The sequence below is a fragment of the Thermobia domestica genome, chromosome 5 (genome assembly GCF_964235325.1).
Source record: "Thermobia domestica chromosome 5, izTheDome1.hap1.1, whole genome shotgun sequence".
Classification (NCBI taxonomy): Eukaryota; Metazoa; Arthropoda; class Insecta; order Zygentoma; family Lepismatidae; genus Thermobia; species Thermobia domestica.
In genome coordinates this window covers 169343969-169370837 of record NC_137458.1, presented here as the reverse complement: position 1 = coordinate 169370837, position 26869 = coordinate 169343969, and the positions used below count along the sequence as shown (strand labels likewise).

The 26869-nt window shown below is 36.2% G+C and overlaps 1 protein-coding gene across 3 annotated transcripts in view; it reads right to left on the bottom strand.

The window, feature by feature from the left end:
- LOC145686262 (tyrosine-protein kinase transmembrane receptor Ror-like) overlaps nt 1-26869 on the bottom strand; it is a 623893-nt gene that overhangs the window by 41806 nt on the left and 555218 nt on the right. For all 3 annotated transcript variants that reach the window (XM_081759379.1, XM_081759380.1, XM_081759381.1), the window contains one exon: nt 26357-26429. In XM_081759379.1, coding sequence (XP_081615505.1) covers nt 26357-26429 — 73 coding nt within the window. The remainder of the gene's footprint in view (nt 1-26356; nt 26430-26869) is intronic.

Sequence of the window (26869 nt, the reverse complement as noted above, 5' to 3'; positions counted from 1 at the left end):
CCATAATACTGATAGTTTTTATTCTGCCGAGACAGGTTGTTTATTTATTTATGTACCGTATATGAAAAAATACACTGCTAAGTAAGTGATTCTATTAATTCTTGTTAGTCATCTTCTAACGCTGACACACACACTCGTAACAGTGAATACATACTTCTATAACAGTGACACAGATACTACTTGGAATAAGAGACTTTCTTTTCAACCGGTTAATATGAACACAAGAAATGTAATACAAAATTCTTTATCACTAATATAAATATATCATTCACTTACATGAAATCAATACACGGGTGCTGGAGGAGAAAAGAAGGTAGCTTTTAGTGAGCGCAGAGAGCCATTGAATGTATGGGTGCGAAACTTGGTATATGAGTTTGTGGTGCATACAATATACACAACTCATTCACTTTCGCGTATTATTCAAGTTCTCATTGACAAAATATAAAGATCCTATAATATCATTACATATTTCTTTTGAACCGTTTGCTATAAAAGCACGATATTTCGTGTATACGGACGTTTTGATACAGAGAAGACAAACAAGTACTACACTCACTCCATTTTTTAAATTCTAATCCAAAGGTATTTTTAGAATAGAATTTAATATGTATATAAGTACAAAACAGTTACTTAACAATCTTTATAGCGATTTAGGGAGAGGCCGAGCTTCTGCAGTTTGTGGTTCTCTCTTTCAGAAATTATTTACATATTATAGGATGGCGGGTATATACTTAACATAGGCTATGTAGATAACACAAAGTTACGTGAGGTTATAAATACTTAATTAGTTCATAATAAAAATAATGACAATAATAACAATAATAATGACACATTAACATGGTATTGTCTCAATTTTTTAAATACTCGTTCAGCTATTGTTTTTTTTTTTTTTTTAATTTTCTAAAAGTTTGTAGTTCTCTGATACCTAGGGGAAGGACATTCCAGGCCTTAATACATTGGTACCTGATGCTTTTGATGCCATAATTTAATCCTGGTTTTGGTTTTTAAAGTTCTTCGCTTGTCTTTGCACGTGTACTAACTGAGTGTTTTATTTCAACAAATTGTGTTGAAAATATAATTGCATCTTTCTTGAGGATTCTGTACATTAGAAAATTTATCCTGTAAAGAAAAAGTTTATCTAATTTTAATATGTTCAGTTCATGGAATAGCGGTTCTGTATGTGCAAGAAAATGTTCATTTTTCATTATTCTTATTACAATCTTCTGAAGAACAAGGAGCTTGTATTTAAGCTCAGCACTTAAGTTTCCATACCAGGCTTCGATTCCGTATGAAAGGTATGGGTGGATGAATGCACAATAATATATTCTTGCGATAGATTTCGAAAACATTTTTGATATTTTAAACAATAACCCAGTGTGTACCAAAACTTTTTTCCTGATTTCAGAACAATGTTTCTCCGATGTGAAGTGCTCACCAAACCAAACACTTAGGTATTTTATGTTTTCAACAACTGTTACTTTTTGAGAGCTTGTAATAGAATAGTTATTTATGTTTTGCATTTTATGTCTGTTTCTAAAAAATACGCACTTAGTTTTGTCAACATTTAAAGTTAATTTATTAATTCGAAACCACTGTGATAATCTGTTTAACTCAAAATTAATCGATTATGTATTGTTTTAAGCTCTGGTCCTTTCGTGAATATAACTGTATCGTCCGCAAACAAACAGCGCTGGGAATTTTTCAATACACATGACAAGTCGTTAATATATAAAAAGAACAGCAATGGCCCTAATATGGAACCTTGAGGAATTCCACAGTTTACATGTGCTATGGTTGATGTGTGTCCATTCACACTAGTGTATTGCAACCGATTCTTTAAATAGCTTTTCATAAGATTGAAGGCGACTCCCCGTATTCCATAACATTGTAGTTTCTGCAGTAATACTTTGTGATTTACGGTGTCGAACGTTTTTTTAAGGTCAATAAACACACCTATCACATAATTACTCTCATCAAGAGCATCTGAGATGTAGTTTGAAAGACTATTAATGGCAAGTTGTGTAGACTTATTTTTCTGAAACCCATGTTGTTCTTCATTTATTATTTTATGTTTTGTTATGAACTCTATTAATCTGGAGTAGATTACTTTTTCATATATCTTGCTCAAAATAGGGAGTATCGAAATTGGTCTGTAATTAGTTTTACATGTTTTCTTACCGCCTTTGTACACTGGTATTACTTTCACGATTTTCAGTCCATCAGGGAATATTCCTGTTCCTAAAATTCTATTAATTGTATGTTCAAGAATGAGTGCTATTTCCTTACTAGAATCTTTGATAATTTTTGTGTTTATATTGTCATGTCCTGTGCTTGATTTGTTACGTAAGGCCCTAATTATGCTACATATTTCAATTTCACTAACAGGCCTGAGAAATAGATTTGCCTCAATATATCGAGATATATGGTGAGAAAAGTCCCCTGGTAATAATTTTATACTGGCCGCCAAGTCCGTCCCAACTCCTATGAAAAAACTGTTGATCTCATTTGCTACTTTTATCGGGTCATTAATAAGGGTTCCAAGTTTATTAATGATATTTATTTCCGCATGTTTTCCTTTTGTTGGAATATTTATTGACGATTTGATGATCTCCCATTTTTTCTTAATATTACTCCCTGCTTCTATCATATTATTCATATAATAGGTGTTTTTGGCATTCTCGATAACTTTCTTTAAAGTATTGCCATATTGCTTGTATCTTTCGCGAAGCCATAAATTGAATGGATTTTGAGTACTTCTTTTCGAAAGAGTATCCTTTCTTTTAATTGAGTTAAGTATAGCCATCGTCATCCACGGTTGGATTTTTCTGTTGTATTTATTAGTACACCTTTTCGTTTCAGTGCATTCTTCTATATACTTCTCTACTGTTGTTTGAAGAATTTGTAAGGCTTTTGATGGGCATGCTGTAGTGTACACTCCGGTTTCGGACCATTTTGTTTCTTTTATCTTCTGCTTTATTTTTTGTAATCCCAAGCAGTACCTTCCCGTACTCTTTTGTTTAAATTTCCTTAGTGATCAGTGACATTGACATGTAAACAGGAAAGTGATCAATCACTAAGGGATGTTATTGCCCCTGATACTATTTAATATTTTATTATTTATTATATTTCTCCCAATGTGATGTATTATACTACATGTATTTCCTTGAATACGGGTGGGAACCGTTACTATTGCTATTTAGCATAGGTATATATTCTGCGCTTTCGTGTTCATCATTCAAGTGAATGGCAATGTACCCTGCAAAAACGCAATATTTATTTTCGCTATTAATTTTAGTTAGTATTAAATTTAAACAATTTTTGAATTCCTCATAATTTTTATCAGGTGACCTATAGATAACTCCTATGACAATACTCTTTTTTAAATTGGGATTGGTTATTTCAATGGGAAATGGGGAAATTTTAGTGCTATTACATGTTTCTTTGTAACTACCCTTTTTATGAGCACAAAGAATATACATGTATGTTCCAGTATAATATCAAATACAGTATATTTTGTATAAACATAATTCTTGTCGTGCGAAGAACGGGCATTTTAGTTGGACATAAAATCACATAATTTATTTCAGAAAGTACGAATTTGTTACAGTGAAACCTCTGTAAACGATCATCTCTTTACACTAAAAACCCCTCATCACAACTGACTTTACTAGAGCCGAATTATATTTCCATAAGAGCAATGTATAAGAACTCTCTTTAAGTAAATTACCCCCTCCTCCTGACTGATGACCAGTCAGAAAATACGATAATTAATAGAAATATCTGCTCCGTCTAGTGAGATACCTGATTGACAGTAGTATTAGCATCCTTTGACAGTAACCATTTGTATATTAAAGAAGGAATATTCAATAACCAACAATGTTATACTAAGCTTCCAATTGCATACAATTTACTTAGTGAGTAGTTAATGTCCAGCAATACTAATGTATCAAAATTTCATACATTAGTAGGTTAAAACAGAATAACAATAAATAGAATAACAATAATAATAATACGAAGAAGAAGAAGAAATGTTATATTTAGTAATTGGAATTTGAGAAACATACTTTTTGTATGCAAGCAAGTACAGATTTTAAAAATATTTTCAGCGCTACATAACTACTGTATATTAATTTGACTCTTCACCTTGACTCGAGAGAAATACGCAGGAGTCTATGGAAAGACATTTTTTTTCTTTCTTTAAAATTGATTGTTGCTACAAATAGACATACCAAAAGTGAGCATCAACATGCTCACACACAGAAGAAAAGTATCTCACATTTACCCGATTCTCTTTTAGCATAAAGATATCAAAAACACTCAAGGAAAATATGGTTACTTTCTACGAGAAATAAGTTAGAAAATTATTTTCCGTATTTTGGGAATAGAGATCGTCTTTGTATGTTCAGACATGGCTATAAAAGGAGCCTTTTATATTTTCCTTTATAGAGTTGAAGAAAAAGAAAACATTCCATTGATTTCTGAATCAGATAGGTTTCGACATTTCATCACGTGAAATTTCCTTTCTCTTGGCCTTTTATTTTCGTTACGAGAAATCGAAAGAAAAAAAAAGTTTTCGTACTTCGTGTTTCCTCCTTCCCAAAAGAAAGAAAAATCGACAGAGCAGCTATCTGTGGCTGTGGGCGCCGAAACGGTTCAACTATTGGCGGCAAGGCAAAAACAGGGGAAAGACATACAAAAATGGAGCCCAGGGTAAAGTGAACGAATGAAAACAAAAAACAATCGTAAAAAAGAATTTATTGAAAATAAACTATATTGAGAGGAAAAACTGGAATCAGAAAGACAAACATCTCTTTCTCCTTCTGCAACGAATGCTCTAAGAAAAAGGAATGAATATTTTTTTTATATGTATGTTTTAAGGAAACAATTTTCCCTTGATTTCTTCTAGTTTTTCTTCTATGAAACCATTTCATTTTCCTTGAAATCGAAAACATGTGGAAAAGGTTATGGTGGATAGATGGTGCTTCGACCTACGGAAAATAAAGCCTAAAATATGATATCATGCGCTAAGTTCTTTGAATCTTCATAAGAAAGTGAGGCGGCCAGGAAATGCGATGAAAAGATTTACTTGCAGAAAAGAAATATAATTATTTTAAAAGCTATGAAAAGTGAAATTAATCAAAATAGAGGTCACCCTATCATAACTGCTGTAAAAAATAACTGCTTATTTAACACGTTGGATATGATAAATAATAGAGGCTTTTTCAAGCTATTTCATACCACGATCTCCTTTTGCCCCATCCTTTTACAAGTAACCCCCACAAGTAAGTTTTATGATTAATGCTGCTTAACGCTTGTGAAGGCAAGTGAAATGAGATCAGGCTCAGATTTCATACTAATCTCCATTTTGAATATGCCAATATTCACTTTTGTTGTAGACCTATTTGTATTTTTTTTTTTAATTTCAATATGCAATTTTCACCAGTTTCCTTCATCTCTCATTCCAACTGTTATTTTAGACGATTATTTATTTCATATTCTTTGCTGTATTTGGCATACAAATAAAACTATGCCTATCAAAATAAAAGATTCAAATGACACTTCTTCGCATGAGAACCAGAGGAACGTAACTCCATTTTCGTATGTTTACAGGGAAGAGGACAAAAATATTATTTTCCTAGAGATATGTGTTTTTAATTAGATGATAATTGAGATACATTACAACAGATGATTAGCAAGGAGAACAGATGGCGTTCCGTTTCATTTACACCAAGTGGGACTTTCAAAATTATGTCCAAACATGAAGAAAACGAAAACCGCATGTTTGGAGTTAAGTTCCTCTGGTTCTCATGCGACGATTTCAAAGTATATATTTCCATTAATAGATCCTAATTACATTTATCATCTCCCTTTGCGACCCCCATGTATTCCTATAGCGCCCCCAGATTGAAAAACTCTGTACTACAGCAACACACATTATGCTTTGTTAGGATCACGCAGTCAGGTTTATAAGATTGTACTCTGTTAGTACGTCCGTCCGTTACTCAACACGATACTTCTTGAACGAAAGGAAATGTTTGATTTTTTTTTTTTTTTACTAGATAGATAGCTAGAGCGATTATCTCGGTCGATTTCGTTCATGAAGTCAATCCGTTAACATCTTCACGGATAACGGTGATTTTATCGTACTGCATCATTTAAAATCAATGGCATTCCCTAACTTCTATGCAACATGTACAGCAGCAAAGCATTGTTGGTTGCCTATGATAAACGATAAGTAACTTTCCTTATTACAAAAAGTTAGTTACTTTTTAGTTTCGCGTGATCCTCTTTACTGTCGTTAAGAACTTCCTCGTAGCTAAGTGGTTAGCGTACGCGCCTTTGGCGTGAGACACCCGGGTTCGATTCCCGGCGGCAGCTCATGTTGTTTGGATTCCACTTTAAGCTGGGGGGTCCACGTGTTATATAGCCTCGCTGCTGAAAGGGATGCTACAGTGGAAAGCAACAAACAACAAAATTTACTGACATCAGCAGAGTTTATTATTTTTATAATCGTTTTTTATTAATTTACAAATAGCATTTACGATTATGTGCACCAATGTAAGGAGCATGTGCGTCACTGTTAGTAGAAATCAAACAACGATAGATACAATCTGCTGCTTACAACTGACAAGTGAGTATAAAAGAAGACAGAGTGAATTAATCTTGAAAATGGATATATATATATATATATATATATATATATATATATATATATATATATATATATATATATATATATATATATATATATATGTATATATATATATAGATAGATATAGATATAGATAGATAGATAGATAGATAGATAGATAGATAGATAGATAGATAGATAGATAGATAGATAGATAGATAGATAGATATTTTGACGTGAGGTACCACTACGAAAGGATTTTTGGAAATTCGACGTGGAACGGGAAATAGGGATTACAATTATTATAATAAGATACAATATCTCGGTATCCCACGGTTAGAAACATGAAATTTTTCGTCTAAGCTAGCGTTTTTAAATCAACCTGAACCTGAAGTCAATGTTATTGTTGAACATGATATCACACTACGCAGACATTTCAATGAAAAAATGACACTCATAATCGAGAATGAGCATTTATAATTTGAAATTTTTGTATCTAAAATTGCAAAAAAGGCAGAAAAAAGGCATTTACACATCCAAAAGTTGTTGAAGCTATTAAAAGACAAAATAGGCAAAATAAAAAAACTTCACTACAGGCTCACAACAACACAAAATATTTTTTTTCTTTTAAAAAATACAGATACAGGCATCTTTAAAAGAAAGGCATTTTGCCAAAGTTCCGGGCTCTATACATAATATAAGGAAAGCCCTGCTATTAATTCACTGCAGAGAACTTGACAAGCACCACACTTCGTCACGTAACGTACAAGTCTTGGTTGCATAGCTTAGAATACTAAATACAGTTTTGTCTTCCTTTAAAAACTCTTTGCATATTTTACCCTTTAATGAGATACAATCTAAAAGTAATTAACGGGACCATGCTTCCAGAATCTTGATATTTATCCGTATCTTAAGTCACTAGACCCTTTCTTCTTTTAAATAATCGATTTAATTTTCTTTGAGGAGAACTATCTTTAAAGCTGATGAAGGTATCAACTATTTTAGAATGCGTAATCACATTTCCTGATGGCCACCCAGAATGTTATTGTGTTAATACGCTACTCTCAGCTCATTTGTTTTTGTCAAGGCTCAGGAAAAGGGGTGAAAAAAAGGGGACACTCTTGTGGAAAATTATGCAGGAAACTTTCTTCATAATTAATTTCTCATTTCGTTTCCTCATCTCATCTATTAAATTTCGCTTTAACATCAATTAACGTCAAGCTGCTTGACCAAATATTTCACACTCCAGCCCTCTTTCCCTTCTCCCATTCACACTAATTACAAACTACGCCCGAAGAATACAGATTATTCAGTAAACTGCACAGCTCTACATACATTACCGAAATTTATAAATTTTTAAGCATACAGTAGCCTACTCGATAGCAATAGTCGGGGATACACATTAAAGTAAAATGCATCAAATTAGAATTTGAAGAATAAATATGCATCATATCGTGGGAGTTTACTCATATATTGAATTCTACTTAGTTAAATATTTGTGTAGTGAGCCATATCGTTTATAAAAAATCTACCGTTTATACCTACCTATTTAATATGTTTACTGTCACTTGAAAAAAAAAAAAAAAAAGCCTCTTCCTGGCCAATGGCTAGTGTCTGCATTTTCAGTACGTGTGATTTCTAGCGCTGTGCAGGAGACGAGATTTGGCGCTGTGTCGTATCGTCTCGAAAAGTACATATGTTTCTGTTAGTTATACGGTTAGTTAGTTAAAGTGTCGATATGGTCTTTTGCCTTTGGATGGCGAAAGGGATTAGACTTAAAAAGATGTCAGTAGAATCCATGAAAACAAAAAGGAATACTTCCCTGTATAAAACATTGAGTTAAGGGGGCAGACTACTAAATATTTTTGAAAAACTAATAATTTTTCTTTTGCCCGTTTTTCGTAAGTGGAAAGAGGTAATAAAATATATCTTGCCACAATAATAGATAATGCTATTCTACGCCCTAAAATACGAGTCGGAAGAATTTTCAGTGTTGCCATCCATAGAAATAATAGTGTGACCAGAATTTGAATTACTCAAAAATCTAGGTAAAGGCAGCGACTAGAAAAAATGAACTCAACGGTAATTGATGACTTATCATGCTGTCTGTCTTTCTTGTTTACTACTTTTTAAATAATATTTCTATTTATTTTATAAACCTTACATAAATTCTTACAAAATAAATAAGTCATTACAAAATAAATAGAAACATTATTTAAAAAATAGTAAACAAGGAACATAGACAGCATGATAAGTCATCAATTACCGTTGAATTCATTTTTCTAGTCGCTGCCTTTACCTAGATTTTTGAGTAATTCAAATTCTGGTCACACTGTTATTTCTATGGATGGCAACACTGAAAATTCTTCCGATTTGTATTTTCAGGTGTAGAATAACATTATCTATTATTGTGGTAAGTTACATTTTATTACCTCTTTCCACTTACGAGAAACGGGCAAAAGAAAAATTATTAGTTTTTCAAAAATATTTAGTAGTCTACAGCCTTAAGAAAGAAAGACATCGCAGCTACTCAAAATAACAGTGGCGTACGCAAATTCCATCAAGAGGGGATTCAAGCATTCAATCTCAGTTATCATTTTAGGACAATCGTGATTTTTGTATGCTTAGCGTATTTTAGTATAAAAAATCTTTATTTTTCCATAATATATTGCCCAAGGGAGTGTTAAACCCGGATACCCCCCTTATGTACGCTATTGCTCAATACTGTTAAATTACTTCAGGAAAAGATTGCTCAAGACATTGAAAATTGTCAATAAATCCAAATTGGTTCATTTTTTAAAAATAAATAATGTCAATTCTAAATATATTCTATTGTTAATTATTCCGTTCTAATTCAATTTCTATACATATAATTAGCTTTGGTCGTTACAATTTGCATTACTCAGACGACACTACATTTGCGTGTTATTTCATGCATTTCAACTACTATCCCGAAGTAATCAGAGAACTTTCGAAAGACTAACAACGGCGATATCTTTAAATGTTCATTTCACTAGCTTTCCTCTCAGAGAATCAGAAAGACCCATGAGACACATTTCATTCAATTTTTTGTAAAAAGAAGTATTCAACGTTTTCCGAAAAGAAGGGAAGCGAAACAGGGACCCGCGCTCTGAGAAGAAGAAGTGGAACTTCATTTGAGCACAGCTGCAATTTAAAACTGTGTTCACGGTTCACGCCTTCTTTCCGTTTCCAAATTTCTAACAACTTAAACCAAAGGGACATTTTTATATGAAGAAAATAGAAAAAGGGCGTGGAAATACATAGAAGTCGATAAGGGTTTTAAAAAAATCAAGAGTGGGAAGCCAGTAGAAAAACAGTCTATTACTTTCAGTAAGTCTGAGCAATGGTACGAAAGAAGGCATTATAAATGAAAGAAGAAGTCAGGGCATTTTCCACACAATTTCACTTAAGCTCCTTCCATAGAGCAAGCACATCACACACAAATACGAATCCGCCCAGCACTCCAGAATTTGGGTTGGGTCAATGAAAAGAGAACACAATAACCGCGGCAGACTTTTTGACTGACGTTGGTGCCACAATTTTCAACAGAAAATATAGAAGAGTGAAGGGTTAAAAAAAATCGAAGACGCACTAGAATTCCTTTTCTATACCGTGCAGAGGTTTAGTGATCAGTTCACATTAATACTTCATTTTATAAAAATGAAACAACACACACAAAGTCATGCGTAATGATAGATTAGGGTGTATAGGTTAGATATTACTTTGTAACTGAAGGAAGCAGTTGAGTATAGCGAATCCAAGCAACAGAGGACTGCATTTTTTGAAACACGTCCCTCCTTTGGTTCTCAACTATGCATTCGAGAGTCAGAAAAGTTGAGAATTAGCACGAGCGTCAATCCTAGGGAAGAAGGAAAAGTGTTCCCCAAAGTTTGCTTCGGTCTCCACTAGGATTTGGATATCTAACAGCGTTGGCGTCTCTGGCATGTAAAATTTGGGGGGACATCAAAGGAAATGATCTAACTGCTAGTATCTTAGCGGAATGTTAGATTATGTTACTTCAAAATATTGGGGGGACGCGTCCCCCCCGCCAGAGACGCCCATGTCTAACAGCAAAATACAGGTACCTGAACGATTATCCCCAGTGGAAACCGGAGCCGCTGAAAATAAGTATGGTGTCTCTGTATAACAGCAAATCAAATCCTTCTTCATACATTAGAGCAACGTTTTTTGCCTGATGGCACACTTTACTAAATGCTTACGACATTGTGACTCACTTGTTTCGTTTTCCATCAATAATATACATTATAATAACATAAGCCTCAAAATCTAAGTTTTCATAAAGTAGTGATTTTCATGTAGTACTGAGCATTGTTACTGCCGCTGGAGGCATTGGCTGGTACAGTCTGTCTCAAAATACATTTTAAGTAATTATTAAATGCATCCGTGATTTTGATTACGCGATACACCGGTTGAAAACCACTGCATTAAAGTGACACAAAGTGGACGCTTATTTTTACAGGTTTAGGTTAACTGCTTTCGTTGTCAAAGATAGAACTGCATTTAAACAATGATAATTAAAAGACGGAATAATTCTTCAGTCTTCTTCAGTTGACGCCCTAGGCAAATAAATGCTCTCACCACCCTACCTATATATCAAATTATAATTAATGTAATAGAAATATCGTGTTTTTCTTTTTTTTTTTTTTTACCGTTTTGCGTCCCTTACAGTTTTCTTTTCTTTTCTTTTCTTTTTTTTTTTTTAATTGTACTACGGGTTGGTCCCGCCAAGTCTTCGGCTGGTCTGCAAATTGCCTGCACATTAGCGACATATCTTAGCGTCAAGTAGGAGGCAGTGGAGATTGCTACAACTAGTTGACTGACTGTGAACTATTAGGAACCATGACTGACACACTGAGGTGTTTTGCTATTACAATATGCCTACCAAGGTTTAATAAGACTTAAGTACTAAGGAGTTCTCTTAAGAACTATGTTACGATAAATGTTACTAGATTTCCTATCTTCGAACGCCATACAAGCAAAAAGCTTCCTTCCCGTAACGGATGGCATACCCAGGTATTTTGGCAAAAAGTATCCACGCTATTGTCCAAAATCTTCACGGGAGAAGGATATACAAATTAACATTATGTCGGCACTACATGTATTCGTTTTAACTTCCTTGAATTGTCAAAAAATGTAAGAAACACATTAGCACACTACACGAATTCTTGGTAATAAGCTTACTGACTCTGATCTTCAAGAAAATAAGATGTATAATGATTCATGAAGCGGTTCATACTAAAATTATTGTTGGAAATTCGGTAAGACGTCTACACTGACAGATTAAAAAAAAAAAGTGTTGTTCCCAAGATCTTTCACATGCACATTACATAGATGTAACGTTTAATGCTTGAACTTCATATGATATACAAGCTTTTATGAACAGTTTTACTTTTTCAAAATCAAAAGATTAAAATTCGGTTCATTTTAAAAGGAAATAAATACATAAATTCAGACTATTTTCTACATAGACTATTATTTATGATTCCAGTGACATGTTATGGTAACTGGAGTTTCTGAAATTATTTATGACTCCAGTCTGTTATATATATATATATATATATATATATATATATATATATATATATATATAACTCGTGCAGGTACTCACGAAGCTATGACAGGAAGCCGTAAGTGTAGTATTTATTTGTCGTTTACTCATAGGTTTGATTTGCTTTTGAGTTTAGAGTCCTTTCAGCAGTGAGACGTAGACCTACAGCTTAACGTGGAATTCGAACCACACAAGCTACCGCTAGGAATTGAACCCAGGTCTTCCATGCCAAAGGTGCCTATGCTAACTTTTAACCACGAGAGATCTCTCTTACAAGTTCAGAGGCGGGTCTAGAAGGTAAAAGCAACCAGAACCCAGACTATGATAGGTATATCATGAGTTTACTATAAACTTTCAAAAATATATAAATAATAGCTTCAATTATTTTTGGCACTCAAAACACTGGGGGGCATAGGCTCCCCGGCTCCGGGCTATATCTGCCTCTGTACAGGTTTGAAAATGATGAGAGAAGAAATAAAGACAGAAAATGTGGAATCACCCAACGAACACTACCAGTATTTCCCGAGTATTGACCTTTTTGTTTCGTACGTTAGTACTACGTAACTACTCAACCGTTGGGTTCCGTAGAGGGAAGAGTTGAGGCTGTCGAAAGATGTCGTGAATGTCAATGTTTCGCCTCGGAAATTGTTTCTATTGGAAGAGCTCTGTTTCGTCTCACATCTCGTCATGAAACTTCTGCCTCGCCTCATCTTCTGGCCAACCTTACTGGACTGCTGTCTTTCATGTTCTTGATTTTCGTTCTCCCGACATTTTGATAAATCAAGTTCGACACCAACACTACTTTAAAATGACTACTTGTGACAATATCGATTTACCAGATACAGAAATTGTTAGTTTGAGAAAAGCATGTTACCTAAAATAGACACTAAAAAATGACATTCGTATAGTCTATATTTAAAAATAATCCATAATATACTATTTGTATAGTTCTGTTAAATGTGTCGCTCTGGATTGTCCAGAATATCGACCTTTTCGTTGGATTATTTAGCCTCATTCGTCATGGCTTGGTACCCGCGTCACATACTGGTCATTATTTTTAAACTCAGATTTTTGATGACATTTTCTCCCTCTTCCATGCATATGAACAAATTAAGTTTTTTAAATAAATGATGCTATAATGGAGCTCGCATTTTAATGTGCCAGAGCCAACACTTACATCCATATAGCCTAATTAGCCCCTTTTTAAAATACAAAAAGTTCAGAACTGCTGTTACGAAAGATGAGTGAGTAGATGCAATTAGCATAATTAATATACAATACATGCTAAGAAATTACATCTGCTGAAGAATATAGCTAAGAATAAACAGTTTCTTCCTTTCAGGACAAAAACTATTCAATCCTTTTTAAAACAGCGTTCTTTTCTTCGCAGTACTCAACCAGAAGTTACAAATAAATACATAAATTCAGACTATTTTGTACACAGACTATTATTTATGATTCCAGTGACATGTTATGGTAACTGGAGTTTCTGAAATTATTTGACTCCAGCCTGTAAATCAACATAGGCAGAGAAAGTGTATCATCTGAACTTAAATACTTACTCATATTTGATGCACCTAGTATAATAACAATGTAGAAATAGAAAACTTTGCTTCTTATGTGTATTATGTTACAGAAGTTGCTGTAATTATCTTAATTGATGACTGATCTAACTTCGGGCAAAACTAATTTCAGTTCAATAATAATGAAGGGCACGTGTACACCAGACACCTAATGTAAGCACTACATTATAAACGAAGTTTACCTCTATCAATAAACTACTTTTCCTGTTTCCTCCCACTTTCTTAATTCCACCATTATCATTTATCTCAATATCACCGTCTCCCTTAATCTCAGTGCATAATAGTTGAACGCTGAACTAAAAGAAAATCCAGACAAGTGACACTGACGTTCCAGACAGATGAAATACAATCTATAGTTTTATGTCTTACGATTTGCCCTGTACGCTCAAGTAGATAGATGATTAGCGAAAGTAGATAATAAAGAAATAATTAATGCAATGATGATGGGAGAGCAAACGGTCAAACCGCGAGAAAGCTCATGAACATGATACTGTCCATCGCAAACTATATACATGTGAGTTATACGATAACGTACGTATGTATTTTCCGATTGATGAAATCTTTCCTTGAGGCTTGTCAAACAGGCATATTGGTTCGCACTCAAATTGGTGAAGGATAACGGTTTAAAAGACGGAAAACCTCAACTCCAACTTCAAAATTTGGGTACATAATGTAATAATAATAATAATAATAATAATAATAATAATAATAATAATAATAATAATAATAATAATAATAATAATAATAATAATAATAATAATATATAAAGCTGCTTTTTTACAGTAGTTTTTTTCTTTCTTTTAAGGAAAAGTCCATTTTGGCCAAAGATAGTACCGTACGCATTCTTTGAAGCTCACCAATTACTATTCATCCATATTACTTCGGATTAAAGTCAATCAAGCATAATTGGGGTGAATTCAATCCCCCACACACACACACCCGGAAAAGCACTTCGATTACTGAGCCAACAGTAGTGATTATCAAGTACAATATAAAACGCTCCGTAGTTATATGACCTGGATGGCGATCCATAGCTTTACTTTTTCCACCTTCTTTATACGTAAAGTTATGAATTCGGGGCGCGTTTTGTTAACAGCCATAAATGGTTTACACCAGAAACCCCAGAAAATCTTTCTTTAAAACATGTTATGACAAATAGATTATCGTACTTTACACCATGGACCTGAACTTACTCGGAATACATTGAAATACAGAAAAAATAAAACGGCAATATTGTGATATATTCATGAAATAAGAACGAAATGAACAAATAAAAAATGAGCAGGGGAAAGACACGGGGTTTGACACACGATGTAACCCTCCACCACAAGTAAATTTCGCCTCCCCTTCTACTCTGTTGGGGTGAGTCGGTTCCTATTAATGTTTACATCTTGTAAAAGGAAGGAAAGCTTCTTTCTCCCCCTTTCTCATAGAAAAGCTCCTTGCGACTTCTTTATGCATTCTCCTGTCACAAGACGAGGCGTCCGTTCTAAATGCTCCCTCAGAGACAAATTTCCCCGACAGGCAAGACAGCTGACCATTTCCAACACACAACCAAGATGTTTGAACAGACAGAAATAAATAAACCAACATCCCACTAACAACAACTCATGGGGAAGGTAATATTTGGAAAACAGAGCGCTAAGTGAATATGCGGAAGATAAAACCAAAATGTAGTTTAAAAATAAAAAGAAAGCTGAACAAATGTGCAACTCAAGAAAACCGACTTCTTTAAATGGTCAGATTTTTCTATAACAAATGCCCGGATCCCACTTTCAAAGAGGCGAATAATCTGGATAAAGGAAGCCAAAAATGGCTAGTATAATCCGTATAATAAATAACAAATTAAAGTCTGCAGCCCGGCTCATTATTTGTTTCCCATATTCAGCATTCCTACTTCAAAATTTAACAAAACACTCTAATAAACTTTAATTTTACAGCTTTTAATTCAAAATCTCTAAAAAACAAATGGCCTACCATCTTTACAATATTAACCTTGAATTTATTTTACACTAGCTGCAATGCCCGTTCTTCGCACGGAGAGAATAAGTTCATAGAAGATATTTGAACCCTTCCTCCTCCTTAGGATACGAATTTGAATGAAATTGTAGTGTTAAAAACCCGTAAGATAATCTATTTTTGCCATAAATTTTTTAATCCTGTACCCGCCTACGATACGCCCTTTAATCAAAGTGACATAAAAATATCCGTGATTCGATCAGTTTCATTTCTATACACAAGATTATTTTATTTTTCACTCTTTCTCACCCTATGCCGACGAAGCTTAACATGGACTTATACTAGATCATCTCAGAGACCCCGAAAACTACGTATTCGACACTAATATCGGTAGTTTTCGACTATTTTAACATATCACCCCACCTCAAGGTATTTTCGTAGATTGTAAGTAATATGAATCTAGTTTGGTTGAAACTGTTCAAGGAGATCCTGAGTTATGGTGGACATACAGAAAAAGAGATATTATTATATAGGCAAAACTGTCCTTTATAAACATGCAAACACAACCTTCTCAGTACATGTTTGGTTGCATACTTCCCAGGTTTTAAATTATTAACCTTTTGGCGCGAAAATGTTTTAGCCCCACTCTAACGTACTAAGGATGTTCTCCCCCACACGTCTGGTATTTTTTCCAGACCGTAAGTCATATATATAATAAGTTTGGTTAAAATTGTTCTAGGCATTCCAAATATGCTGGAACATACATACATTACATACATACATACATTATATACATAAATATATATTACCAGAAAGTTTCTGTGAAATAAACAGAATGATACTAGATTTATATATCTGAAGCGGGACTGACTTCATCGAGGGAGTCGAGGGACTCGAGGGAGTAAAAATAATTACTAGAGGGAGTAAAAATATTCACTCTAGGGAGTCGAGGGAGTAAAAATACTCACTCGAGGGAGTAAAAATATTCACTCGAGGGAGTCGAGGGAGTAAAAATTTTCACTCGAGGGAGTAAAAATTTTCACTCGAGGGAGTCGAGAGAGTAAAAATATTCACTCGAGGGAGTCGAGGGAGTAAAAATATATACTCGAGGGACTCGTGGGAGTAAAAATATTCACTCGAGGGGTAAAAATATTCACTCTAGGGAGTCGAGGGAGTAAAAATTTTCACTCGAGGGAGTAAAAATATTCACTCGAGGGAGTCGAGGGAGTAAAAATATTCACTCGAGGGAGTCGAGGGAGTAAAAATATACACTCGAGGGAGTCGAGGGAGCAAAAATATTCACTCGAGGGCGTCGAGGGAATAAAAATATTCACTCGAGGGAGTCGAGGGAGTAAAAATATTCACTCGAGGGAGTCGAGGGAGTTAAAATATTCACTCTAGGGAGTCGAGGGAGTAAAAATTTTCACTCGAGGGAGTAAAAATATTCACTCGAGGAAGTCGAGGGAGTAAAAATATTCACTCGAGAGAGTCGAGGGAGTAAAAATATTCACTCGAGAGAGTCGAGGGAGTAAAAATGTTCACTCTAGGGAGTCGAGGGAGTAAAAATTTTCACTCGAGGGAGTAAAAATATTCACTCGAGGGAGCCGAGGGAGTAAAAATATTCACTCGAGGGAGTCGAGGGAGTAAAAATATTCACTCGAGGGAGTCGAGGTAGTAAAAATATTCACTCGAAAGAGTAAAAATATTCACTCTCGGGATTCGTGGGAGTAAAAATTTTCACTTGAGGGAGTCGAGGAAGTAAAAATATTCACTCGAGGGAGTCGGGGAGTAAAAATATTCACTCGAGGGAGTCGAGGGAGTAAAAATATTCACTCGAGGGAGTCGATGGAGTAAAAATATTCATTCGTGGGAGGCAAGGTAGTAAAAATATTCACTCGAGGGTGTTTCTAGAGTGAATATTTTTACTTTCTCGACTGAATATTTTTACTTCACCGACTCCCTCGAGTAAATATTTTTACTCCCTCGATTCCCTAGAGTGAATATTTTTACTCCCTCGACTCCCTCAAGTGAATATTTTTACTCCATCGACTCCCTCGAGTGAATATTTTTACTCCCTTGACTCCCTCGATTTTACTCCCTCGACTCCCTCGAATGAATATTTTTACTCCCTCGACTCCCTCGAGTGAAAATTTTTACTCCCTCGACTGCCTCGAGTGAATATTTTTACTCCCTCGGCTCCCTCGAGTGAATATTTTTACTCCCTCGACTGAATATTTTTACTCCCTCGAGTGAAAATTTTTACTGTCTCGACTCCCTAGAGTGAATATGTTTACTCCCTCGACTCCCTCGAGTGAATATTTTTACTCCCTCGACTCCCTCGAGTGAATATTTTTACTCCCTCGAGTGAATATTTTTACTCCCTCGACTCCCTCGAGTGAAATGTTTTACTCCCTCAAATCCCTAGAGTGTATATTTTTACTCCCTCGACTCCCTCGAGTGAATATTTTTACTCCCTCGACTCCCTCAAGTGAATATTTTTACTCCCTCGACTCCCTCAAGTGAATATTTTTACTCCATCGACTCCCTCGAGTGAATATTTTTACTCCCTCGACTCCCTAGAGTGAATATTTTTACTCTATCGACTCCCTCGAGTGAATATTTTTACTCCCTCGGCTCCCTCGAGTGAATATTTTTACTCCCTCGAGTGAAAACTTTTACTCCCTCGACTCCCTCGAGTGAATATTTTTACTTTCTCGACTCCCTAGAGTGAATATTTTTACTCCCTCGACTCCCTCGGGTGAATATTTTTACTTCTCGACTCCCTCGAGTGAATATTTTTACTCCCTCTACTCGTTCAAGTTTATATTTTTACTGTCTCGACTCGTTCGAGTGTATATTTTTACTGCCTCCCCTTCCTCGAGTGAATATTTTTACTCTCTCGACTCCCTCAAGTGAATATTTTTACTCCCTCGACTCCCTCAAGTGAATATTTTTACTCCATCGACTCCCTCGAGTGAATATTTTTACTCCCTCGACTCCCTAGAGTGAATATTTTTACTCCATCGACTCCCTCGAGTAAATATTTTTACTCCCTCGGCTCCCTCGAGTGAATATTTTTACTCCCTCGAGTGAATATTTTTACTCCCTCGAGTGAATATTTTTAGTCCCTCGAGTGAATATTTTTACTCCCTCGACTCCCTCTAGTAATTATTTTTACTCCCTTGACTCCCTCGAGTCCCTCGACTCCCTCGACTCCCTCGATGAAGTCAGTCCCATCTGAAGCAGTTATGGCTGCATAAATTTGCGTGTAATTCTAAGAGAAGTGGCGGTATAAGGAGATTAAATAAGAAAATCCCAGATGATTTACACTCTTACCACATCTGGTGGAAAGTACTGTTTCGTTTCGTGAGTACAGATCAGCATAACAATATTAATATGGACAATCTGTTTCGTAAAATTTACGAATGGTTTGTAATCCAGGGTTAAATAAGAAAACCCCAGATGATTTACACTCTTACCACCTCTGGTGAAAAGTACTGTTTCGTTTCGTGAGTACAGATCAGCATAACAATATTAATATGTACTTTCTACTTCGACCTCAGTCCTCTTGTGAAACCTGCTTTAGGAGGCTGATGTCAAATTTATACGATCCGGTTCACTATTACGCAGTAGAAATTCGGAAAAGAACTACTACATAAAATAGTTATTCTTTATGTATTTTTATTGAAAAATATTTTCTGATTCAATCAGTTCTCGACTGAATCTTAGGAAATAAATATTGGAGTAGGTACCACACTATCTTGTTTACGATTTTATGATTCAATGAAAGAACACTTTTTTAAGAAACGCATTGTTGAGGACACGAGTTCATAACTTTGCCATTTGTGGCATCGCATAAAGGTCTCGAACAACAATGAACAATATTGGAATAAGAACAAATTCACGGCGATAAAATTCAAGAAAAAGTTATATGGGTCAGACAAAATCTAAATGAAAGCTATTCTTGTGAGAAATTTGATTATTATGTTACAATTGTGAGGGTGAACTGCTATTATGAGGGCGAAATTGTGAGGGACAAAAAATAAAAGTTGAGATTTCATTGAAAAAACTTACCAAGTTTACAAAACATTTAAGTTTTTTACTATGCCAACATTAACATATTCTGTCTCGGCTTCATATGGCTTGGGATCGAACAAGAGACCCACATATCAGAAATAAGTTGGGACTCGGTGGTAGAGCGCTCATTTTAGCTGTTTCTTCACTTTAGCATTACGGCTTGACTGCATAGTCTGTCTTTCTCCTGCTTCCTCATTATCTCTTTTAGGTAATGAAAGGGCCAGTTGGGCTACTGTTGAACAAGTTTCATCTCTGGCACAAATATATTACCTATTTGTATCTACCAATAATGCTTTCTAAGCATGTGGGAAACTTTTCTGACGTAAATACTCAATTTTAGTATACGCTACACTCACATGACATTTTTCGGCATTATTTGAATGCTGACACTGTTAGTCGCATATTATACTAACAACTACCCTACCGCTACACACGAGTTTCGTCGTAGCTATATGGTTAGCACGTGTGTCCTCGGCGCGAGAGACTCAGGTTCAATTCTGTGTGGGAGCTGATGGGGTTCGGATCCCACATTAAGCTGTAGGTCCACGTTTCATATAGGATCGGTGCTGAATGTGGCACTAAACTCTAAATCAAGTAACCAACTACACACGTTCAAAGCGATGACGAAAGAGAAAGTGACAGTATCCCCTGTTGTGACGCCATGGACACCACCAACTTACAGCTACTCGGCGCACCGTAATTCTTCCTTTTTCTCGTCACTATATTTTCTGCTATCAGCTGTAACCAATGACGAAAGTCACTTGATCTATTAGGACCTATCACGATCCGAAACTTCTGCGAAGGCTCTCCTTCATTACGAAGCGCTTCTGGTTTCAATATCCGTCTGCTTGTACAATTTCGTATTTTCGGTTAATGTATTAGTAAAATGTATTTCCTATGAAAGTGGACTAAGTATAAAATCATGAATATTGTATTTTTTTTTTCTTATTTACTTATAAGCGTGTCTAGAAGATGGTACCATCGGATATCTTCTGATATGATTTCTTGATAAAGGGAAAAGAGAGATCCAGTGAGATTAATTTAGAGCATAAGAGATATCTAAGACTTCCAGATAAAGACAAGGTAGTGAATCTGTTCAAGTTTGCATTATTTGGCAGGATTTTCACTAGCACTTCAAGCACTTCAAAACATTACAAGTGACCAACCACCCATTGAGTCTATGGGCACACCTAGGTATGCCTATGATGCCAATGTTAATTCATCATGATTACATTTTATTAAGAAGGATGAGATCCCGGGAAATTTGAAACTACCTCATGTAAACAATGCGCGTTTCCTTTTCAATATGCTCCCTCAGAGTTTTGACTGCCCGAAACGTTTGAGAAGAAACAACATTAAAATATAAATAAAGTTTTCTTCTTCTTTTTTTTAAATGCAACTATCTAAAACAAATGTTTTCAAATAATATTGAAGAATTCGTATGTTCATTCAGTTTCCGCCTCACTGGTGTCTTTTTTTGTCAGATACGTTAACCAACAGCCTCACGCATGATGAATACAATCGTGAATAAGCACACGCATACGCATGGAAGGAACAATACACATATATTCTTATATATACACATACAAGCGCACGTATGCGCACATACACACATATATACATATACACACGTACAAATACAATCGATGACCGTGAAGGCGACAACATCAGCCACCTAATAATTCGCTTGAGTTGCAAACACAATGGAACCCGGTTACATACTGGATACATTATACACACAGAGACGGTGGGTTCACAAACACGAGCTAGGCGTGTGTGAATACGTGGCTATCGACAAAAGCACCGACTGAATATGTAACAACTTTTACTACGTAATATGGTATACATGGCCACTAAAAATAGATATTACATTCTATTCTCTTTTCCTTTCTTCTGCTTCTTTTTTTCGTACATGTCAATGGTGGTTAGTGGCCTTCAGGATTTTGTAGTAGGGAGGTTTTAGTTCATATTCGTCTATGATTACCAACTAGCGGCCAAGAAAAAGTAAATATCTTAAAGTAATTTACCAAAATTTTCTATGATTTTCTCTCTGGAAAAATAACGAGTTCCAGGTTACTAATCAACGACCGCTACTTACGTTAGCAGACTATTTGTACTAGTTCTGCCCTTCATTGATAAGAATTTAACGGAACTTGCTCGATCTGGATTAAACTTGGCATGATAGTAGACCTTGACTAGTTATACAAGCGTGTAAAACAATGTAGTGTGCAGATCTTTGGCTCTTGTGTTATGGAGCATTAAATTTCCAGCTTGTATTTAACCCTTTAATTATCATTTCCTTCCCATGAGAGGTTTGTTTTATATTTACATTAGTTAAAATACCTGTTCCAAGTATGAGGAGAGTATGTTTGAGGAACTACAGATGGTGATCAGAAAAATGGAAACACCTGTAGTTGGCAACACGTCAGATGTATGGGTTGGCAGTGGTGTCGTGGCGCCCGCAGCGCCGGACCGCTGGTGGTGGCGTGTTAGGTCGGTCTCCATACTACGTCAGGCGCAGTGGAACAGCAGTGTCCAGTGGCTGCAGCAGACCGAGGTAGTGTAAAATGGGAGACCTCTCAGATTTTCAAAGAGGGCAAATTGTTGGTGCGCGGTTATGTGGAGTGAGTGTGACGGCAGTGGCTACTGTGTTAGGTGTATCGCGTGGGACAGTGTCGAAGGTGATGACAGCCTACACAACACACGGGAAAACCACATCGGGGAAGCGGAACAGTGGGCGGAAGAAAATCATGAGTGACAGGTCACGCCGGGTATTAAAGCGCATTGTCACGCAGAACCGTCTTGCCACTGCGGAGCAAGTGACGGAGGAACTCAATCAGCACCTCCCCCACCCTATTTCGCCAATTACAGTCCGCCGCGAATTACATGACATGAACTTTCGGGGTCGTGTTGCACGGGCCAAACCGCTCATCAGGGACCATAACGCTTTCGCACGCCGCAAATGGTGCCGCGACCATGCAACTTGGACAATTGAGGACTGGAAACGCATGATATGGTCGGATGAGTCATCCTTCACCCTATTTACAGCCACGGGCCGTGTTTGTGTGTGGAGAACGCCCAAAGAAGATTATGATCTGCAGTGTCTCCGCCCAACTGTGAAACATGGCGGCGGCTCGGTGATGCTGTGGGCCGCAATATCATGGTTTTCATTGGGTCCTGTGGTCACACTTAGCGGACGAATCACTGCCAACGATTATGTCGCAATTTTAGGAGACCACTTGCATCCTATGGTCCGGATGTTGTGCCCGGACAATGACGCCATCTTCCAGGATGATAATCCACCCATTCACACAGCTGGCGTTGTTGCAGCGTGGTTTGAGGAACCTCGGGATGAAGTTCAACACCTCCCCTGGCCCGCCCAATTCCCAGATCTCAACATAATTGAGCATCTGTGGTCCGTCTTGGAAACACGACTCCGGCGATGATTTCCACCTCCATCCTCTCTCACAGAACTGGCCGATGCCCTGCACGAGGAATGGTGTAAAATTCCACTTGCTACCATTCACACGACCTCTATGCCTCCATCCCACGTCGCATCAAGGCTGTTCTGAAGGCGAAAGGTGGCCCGACACCATATTAATCTGGTAAGTTGCAATTTCGTTCAGGTGTTTCCATTTTTCTGATCACCATCTGTATCTAAACTTCCCTACTCTTAGAATATGCATTCTAATCAAAATGTATAAATAAATACTCATTAGATTGCTTTTCGCAGAATCCCTCACCCTCTCCTAAGGGATCCCTATCCTAATAAACATTCAATCAAAGTGACACGATAAAAATCTCAGCTTCATTTGATGTGATTTTAAATTTAGTGTCCCTTTTAACATCGAGGCTACATGAGACGTGGACCTACAGCTTAATGTGGGTCCAAACCACATAAACTTCCGGCGGGAAGCGAACCCGGGTCTCCCATGCGAAAGCCACGTACGCTAACCGCTTAGCCACAAGGGAGCTCAAATCTCAGCTTGAGGTTGGTACTATGTTCCAAAATTAATTTCAGTTGATTCAACCGTTTTCTCGTGGCCAAATGACAACATCGCTTTCAATGTCAAGAAAGGAAATTAGCCTATAGAAAGAACTTCTCTTAAAACAAATTTTCAAAACCACTGGGACACGTAACCATTTACTTAAATGAGGAGTTTATTTACAAAGTTTCGTCAACCTAACTTGACCTTCCTCGTGAGATAATGTACTTTTTACGTGATAAATTTTGAACCCCTCTATCAGTGGTGGATCCAGAAGGGGGCGGGGGCAACCTCTAAAGGGAACATAACTTTTGTTGTGTTATTTCAACAAGATGAAACAAGTTTTTTTTTCTTTTCTTTTTCTTTTTTGCTAATAATATTAGACCAATAATATGTTCACAGTCTATTATTATTATTATTATTATTATTATTATTATTATTATTATTATTATTATTATTATTATTATTATTCGGTCCTACATAAGCTACTCGAAAACGAGACGTAGAACGTGCACATTCTTGTGTGAGAGAGAACCAAGATGCACTCGCTGATGTTTCTCAAATCCCTATTTATTTTCTCAATCGTATTCATGATATGTTCTAGTGAAAAAAAAAACATAGGAAAATCTTCCATTAAAATGAGGTATTTATAATACAAAAGAATTTTGAGAGACCATTAGTTTCAAAACATATTCTTCAAGAAAGAAGAAAAAACATTTTTCTCGTAACTAAACTCAGAACAATTTTTCGAGAAAAATATACAGTGTGTTTGAAAAAGAATTTCCTAGTTTTAATGTGTCCTAGAATCTGTACAAAGTGACATACACTATTCTAGTTTGTGGTGTTTGATTCATCAACTCTCCAAGTTTGGCTCCCCTGCAGTTGGCAGCTCTGCTTGACCTTGAGACGGCACCAGTGCTGTTATTTTCCTCTGTTTCCTCAGTTCAGTCCAGGCAGGCGTGTGGTGCAGATGAACTCAGCAACAATGTGTACTCCGCAACAGAAAGCGCAGTGTGTTATTTGGCTTGTGAAAACTGAGTCAGTTATAACAGTGCAACGTAATGTTAGACGTCAGTATGGTGGTGAACCACCTACAGCAAAAACTATCCGTCATTGGCTAAAGTCTTTCAAGGAAACCGGTAATGTTTTAAAAGCAAAATCACCAGGTAGACGGAGAACTTCTGAAGATGTTGCTGAACAGATCCGTGTTTTTTGTGTTCGGATCCCGAAGAAATCATTGGCCAGACGTAGCCTACAATTAGGAGTGCCTAAAGGTACTGTATATGATGTTGTGCATTAAAGACTTAAGTTGCGCGCCTACAAATTGCAACTGTTACATAAAATTAAACCTACTGATAAAATCGAAAGGTATGAGTTTGCTGCTGACTTTCTACACAGAATTGATGATGATGTCAATTTTTTTTAAAAAAGATTCTCTTTTCTGATGAGACTACATTTCATGTCAGTGGAACAATTAATCGTCATAACTGCAGAATTTAGGAGGCAGAGCATCAACATGAAGTTATTCAGCATTAACGTGACTCTCCCAAACTTAATGTCTGGTGCGGTTTGATGGAAGATCATGTGATTGGTCCTTTCATTTTTGTAGAGAAAACAATAAACGGGGACGTTACTATGACATCCTGACAGAATACGTCTTTCCCCAAATGGACGATATTGAGGCGGAAAGGGGCTTGTGTTTTTCTAACAAGATTGGGCCCCACCTCATTACAGTAACCATGTGCGTGCGGCTCTTGACACTCGCTTTCCAGGAAGGTAGATAGGCAGGGCTGGCCCAATACTTTGGCCATCACGAAGCCCAGACTTAACCCCACTGGACTTTTTCTTTTGGGGCCACATAAAAAATGTTGTGTACAGTGAAAAGATCAGAGACATCAATCATTTACGGGAAAGAATCGTCGCGGCGTTGTGACAGTTACACCTGAAATGTTGCTGAATACGTGGCGAGAAGTGGAATATCGTCTCGACGTGTGCAGGGCCACAAATGGATCCCACGTTGAAGTCTACCAACATTAAACAAAACTTGAAGGAATTCTCTTTCATGATATGTACTCATTGATGTAAGTTTTCATTCATTTCCCAATTAAATTTATACCTAAAACTAGGGAGTTCTTTTTCAAACATCCTGTATTTCAAGATCAAGTATATTCCATTACAAAGAAGTTTCCACGTTTCTTCCATAATCCACAGCGAATTGGGTTTGTTATAAAGTTTTTTTTTTTTTTTATGTCGAAAACACGTCATTTTCTTCGCAATAAAATTGTGCTTTCTAACGACAAACTTAATTTATATGCTAACTGGATAAATATACATTCGAAGATCGTAGTTTAATGTAGCCTTGGTAAGACTGACAATTAATTCAATTTTACTATACTATTTTTAGACTACATGTCTAATAGTACATGTGTAATATTCTCCTTCCAATGTAAACCTACGAATCCGCATAATTTGGCTACTACAGCAATATTTATCTATTAGTACATTTTATAGAACATTTCATACTACTTACCCTCCTCCAAGTCCTGGAAAGTTTGGGAAAACTGGTGCGAAGTTTGGAATGGTAGCTGGAGAATTTACTCGATCTAAAAGAAAACAGAAAATGACACATGAGTCCATTATACAATTTTAATTAAATGCAGAATACAATGATTATGTACAAGATCAATGAGAATTGCTTCGGTGCGCTAATTAGAAAACTCAAGAGACAGGTATGGGGCGCGCTAATTACTGAGGCCTTCATGTATACAGTCAAATCCAATTCAGTTCGCTTCTGCTGAGTTGCTGCAGAATGCAAATCCTTAGCAAAGTATAAAGCAGTGTGAGTAACACGTAACAGAGTGTACTTTGGAGCACTGGTACACGATAAAAATTTTGCATTGATCTGGAAATATCGGGTTCTGAAACATAGCATTACGGAAAGCCCGACATTAAAACTTTGTAATCAATGCGTCTTCAAGCGTCACATGCGTTGAAGGAAGATTTGGATTAGTACTACTCATGTCACTCATTCACATCCAGAAGT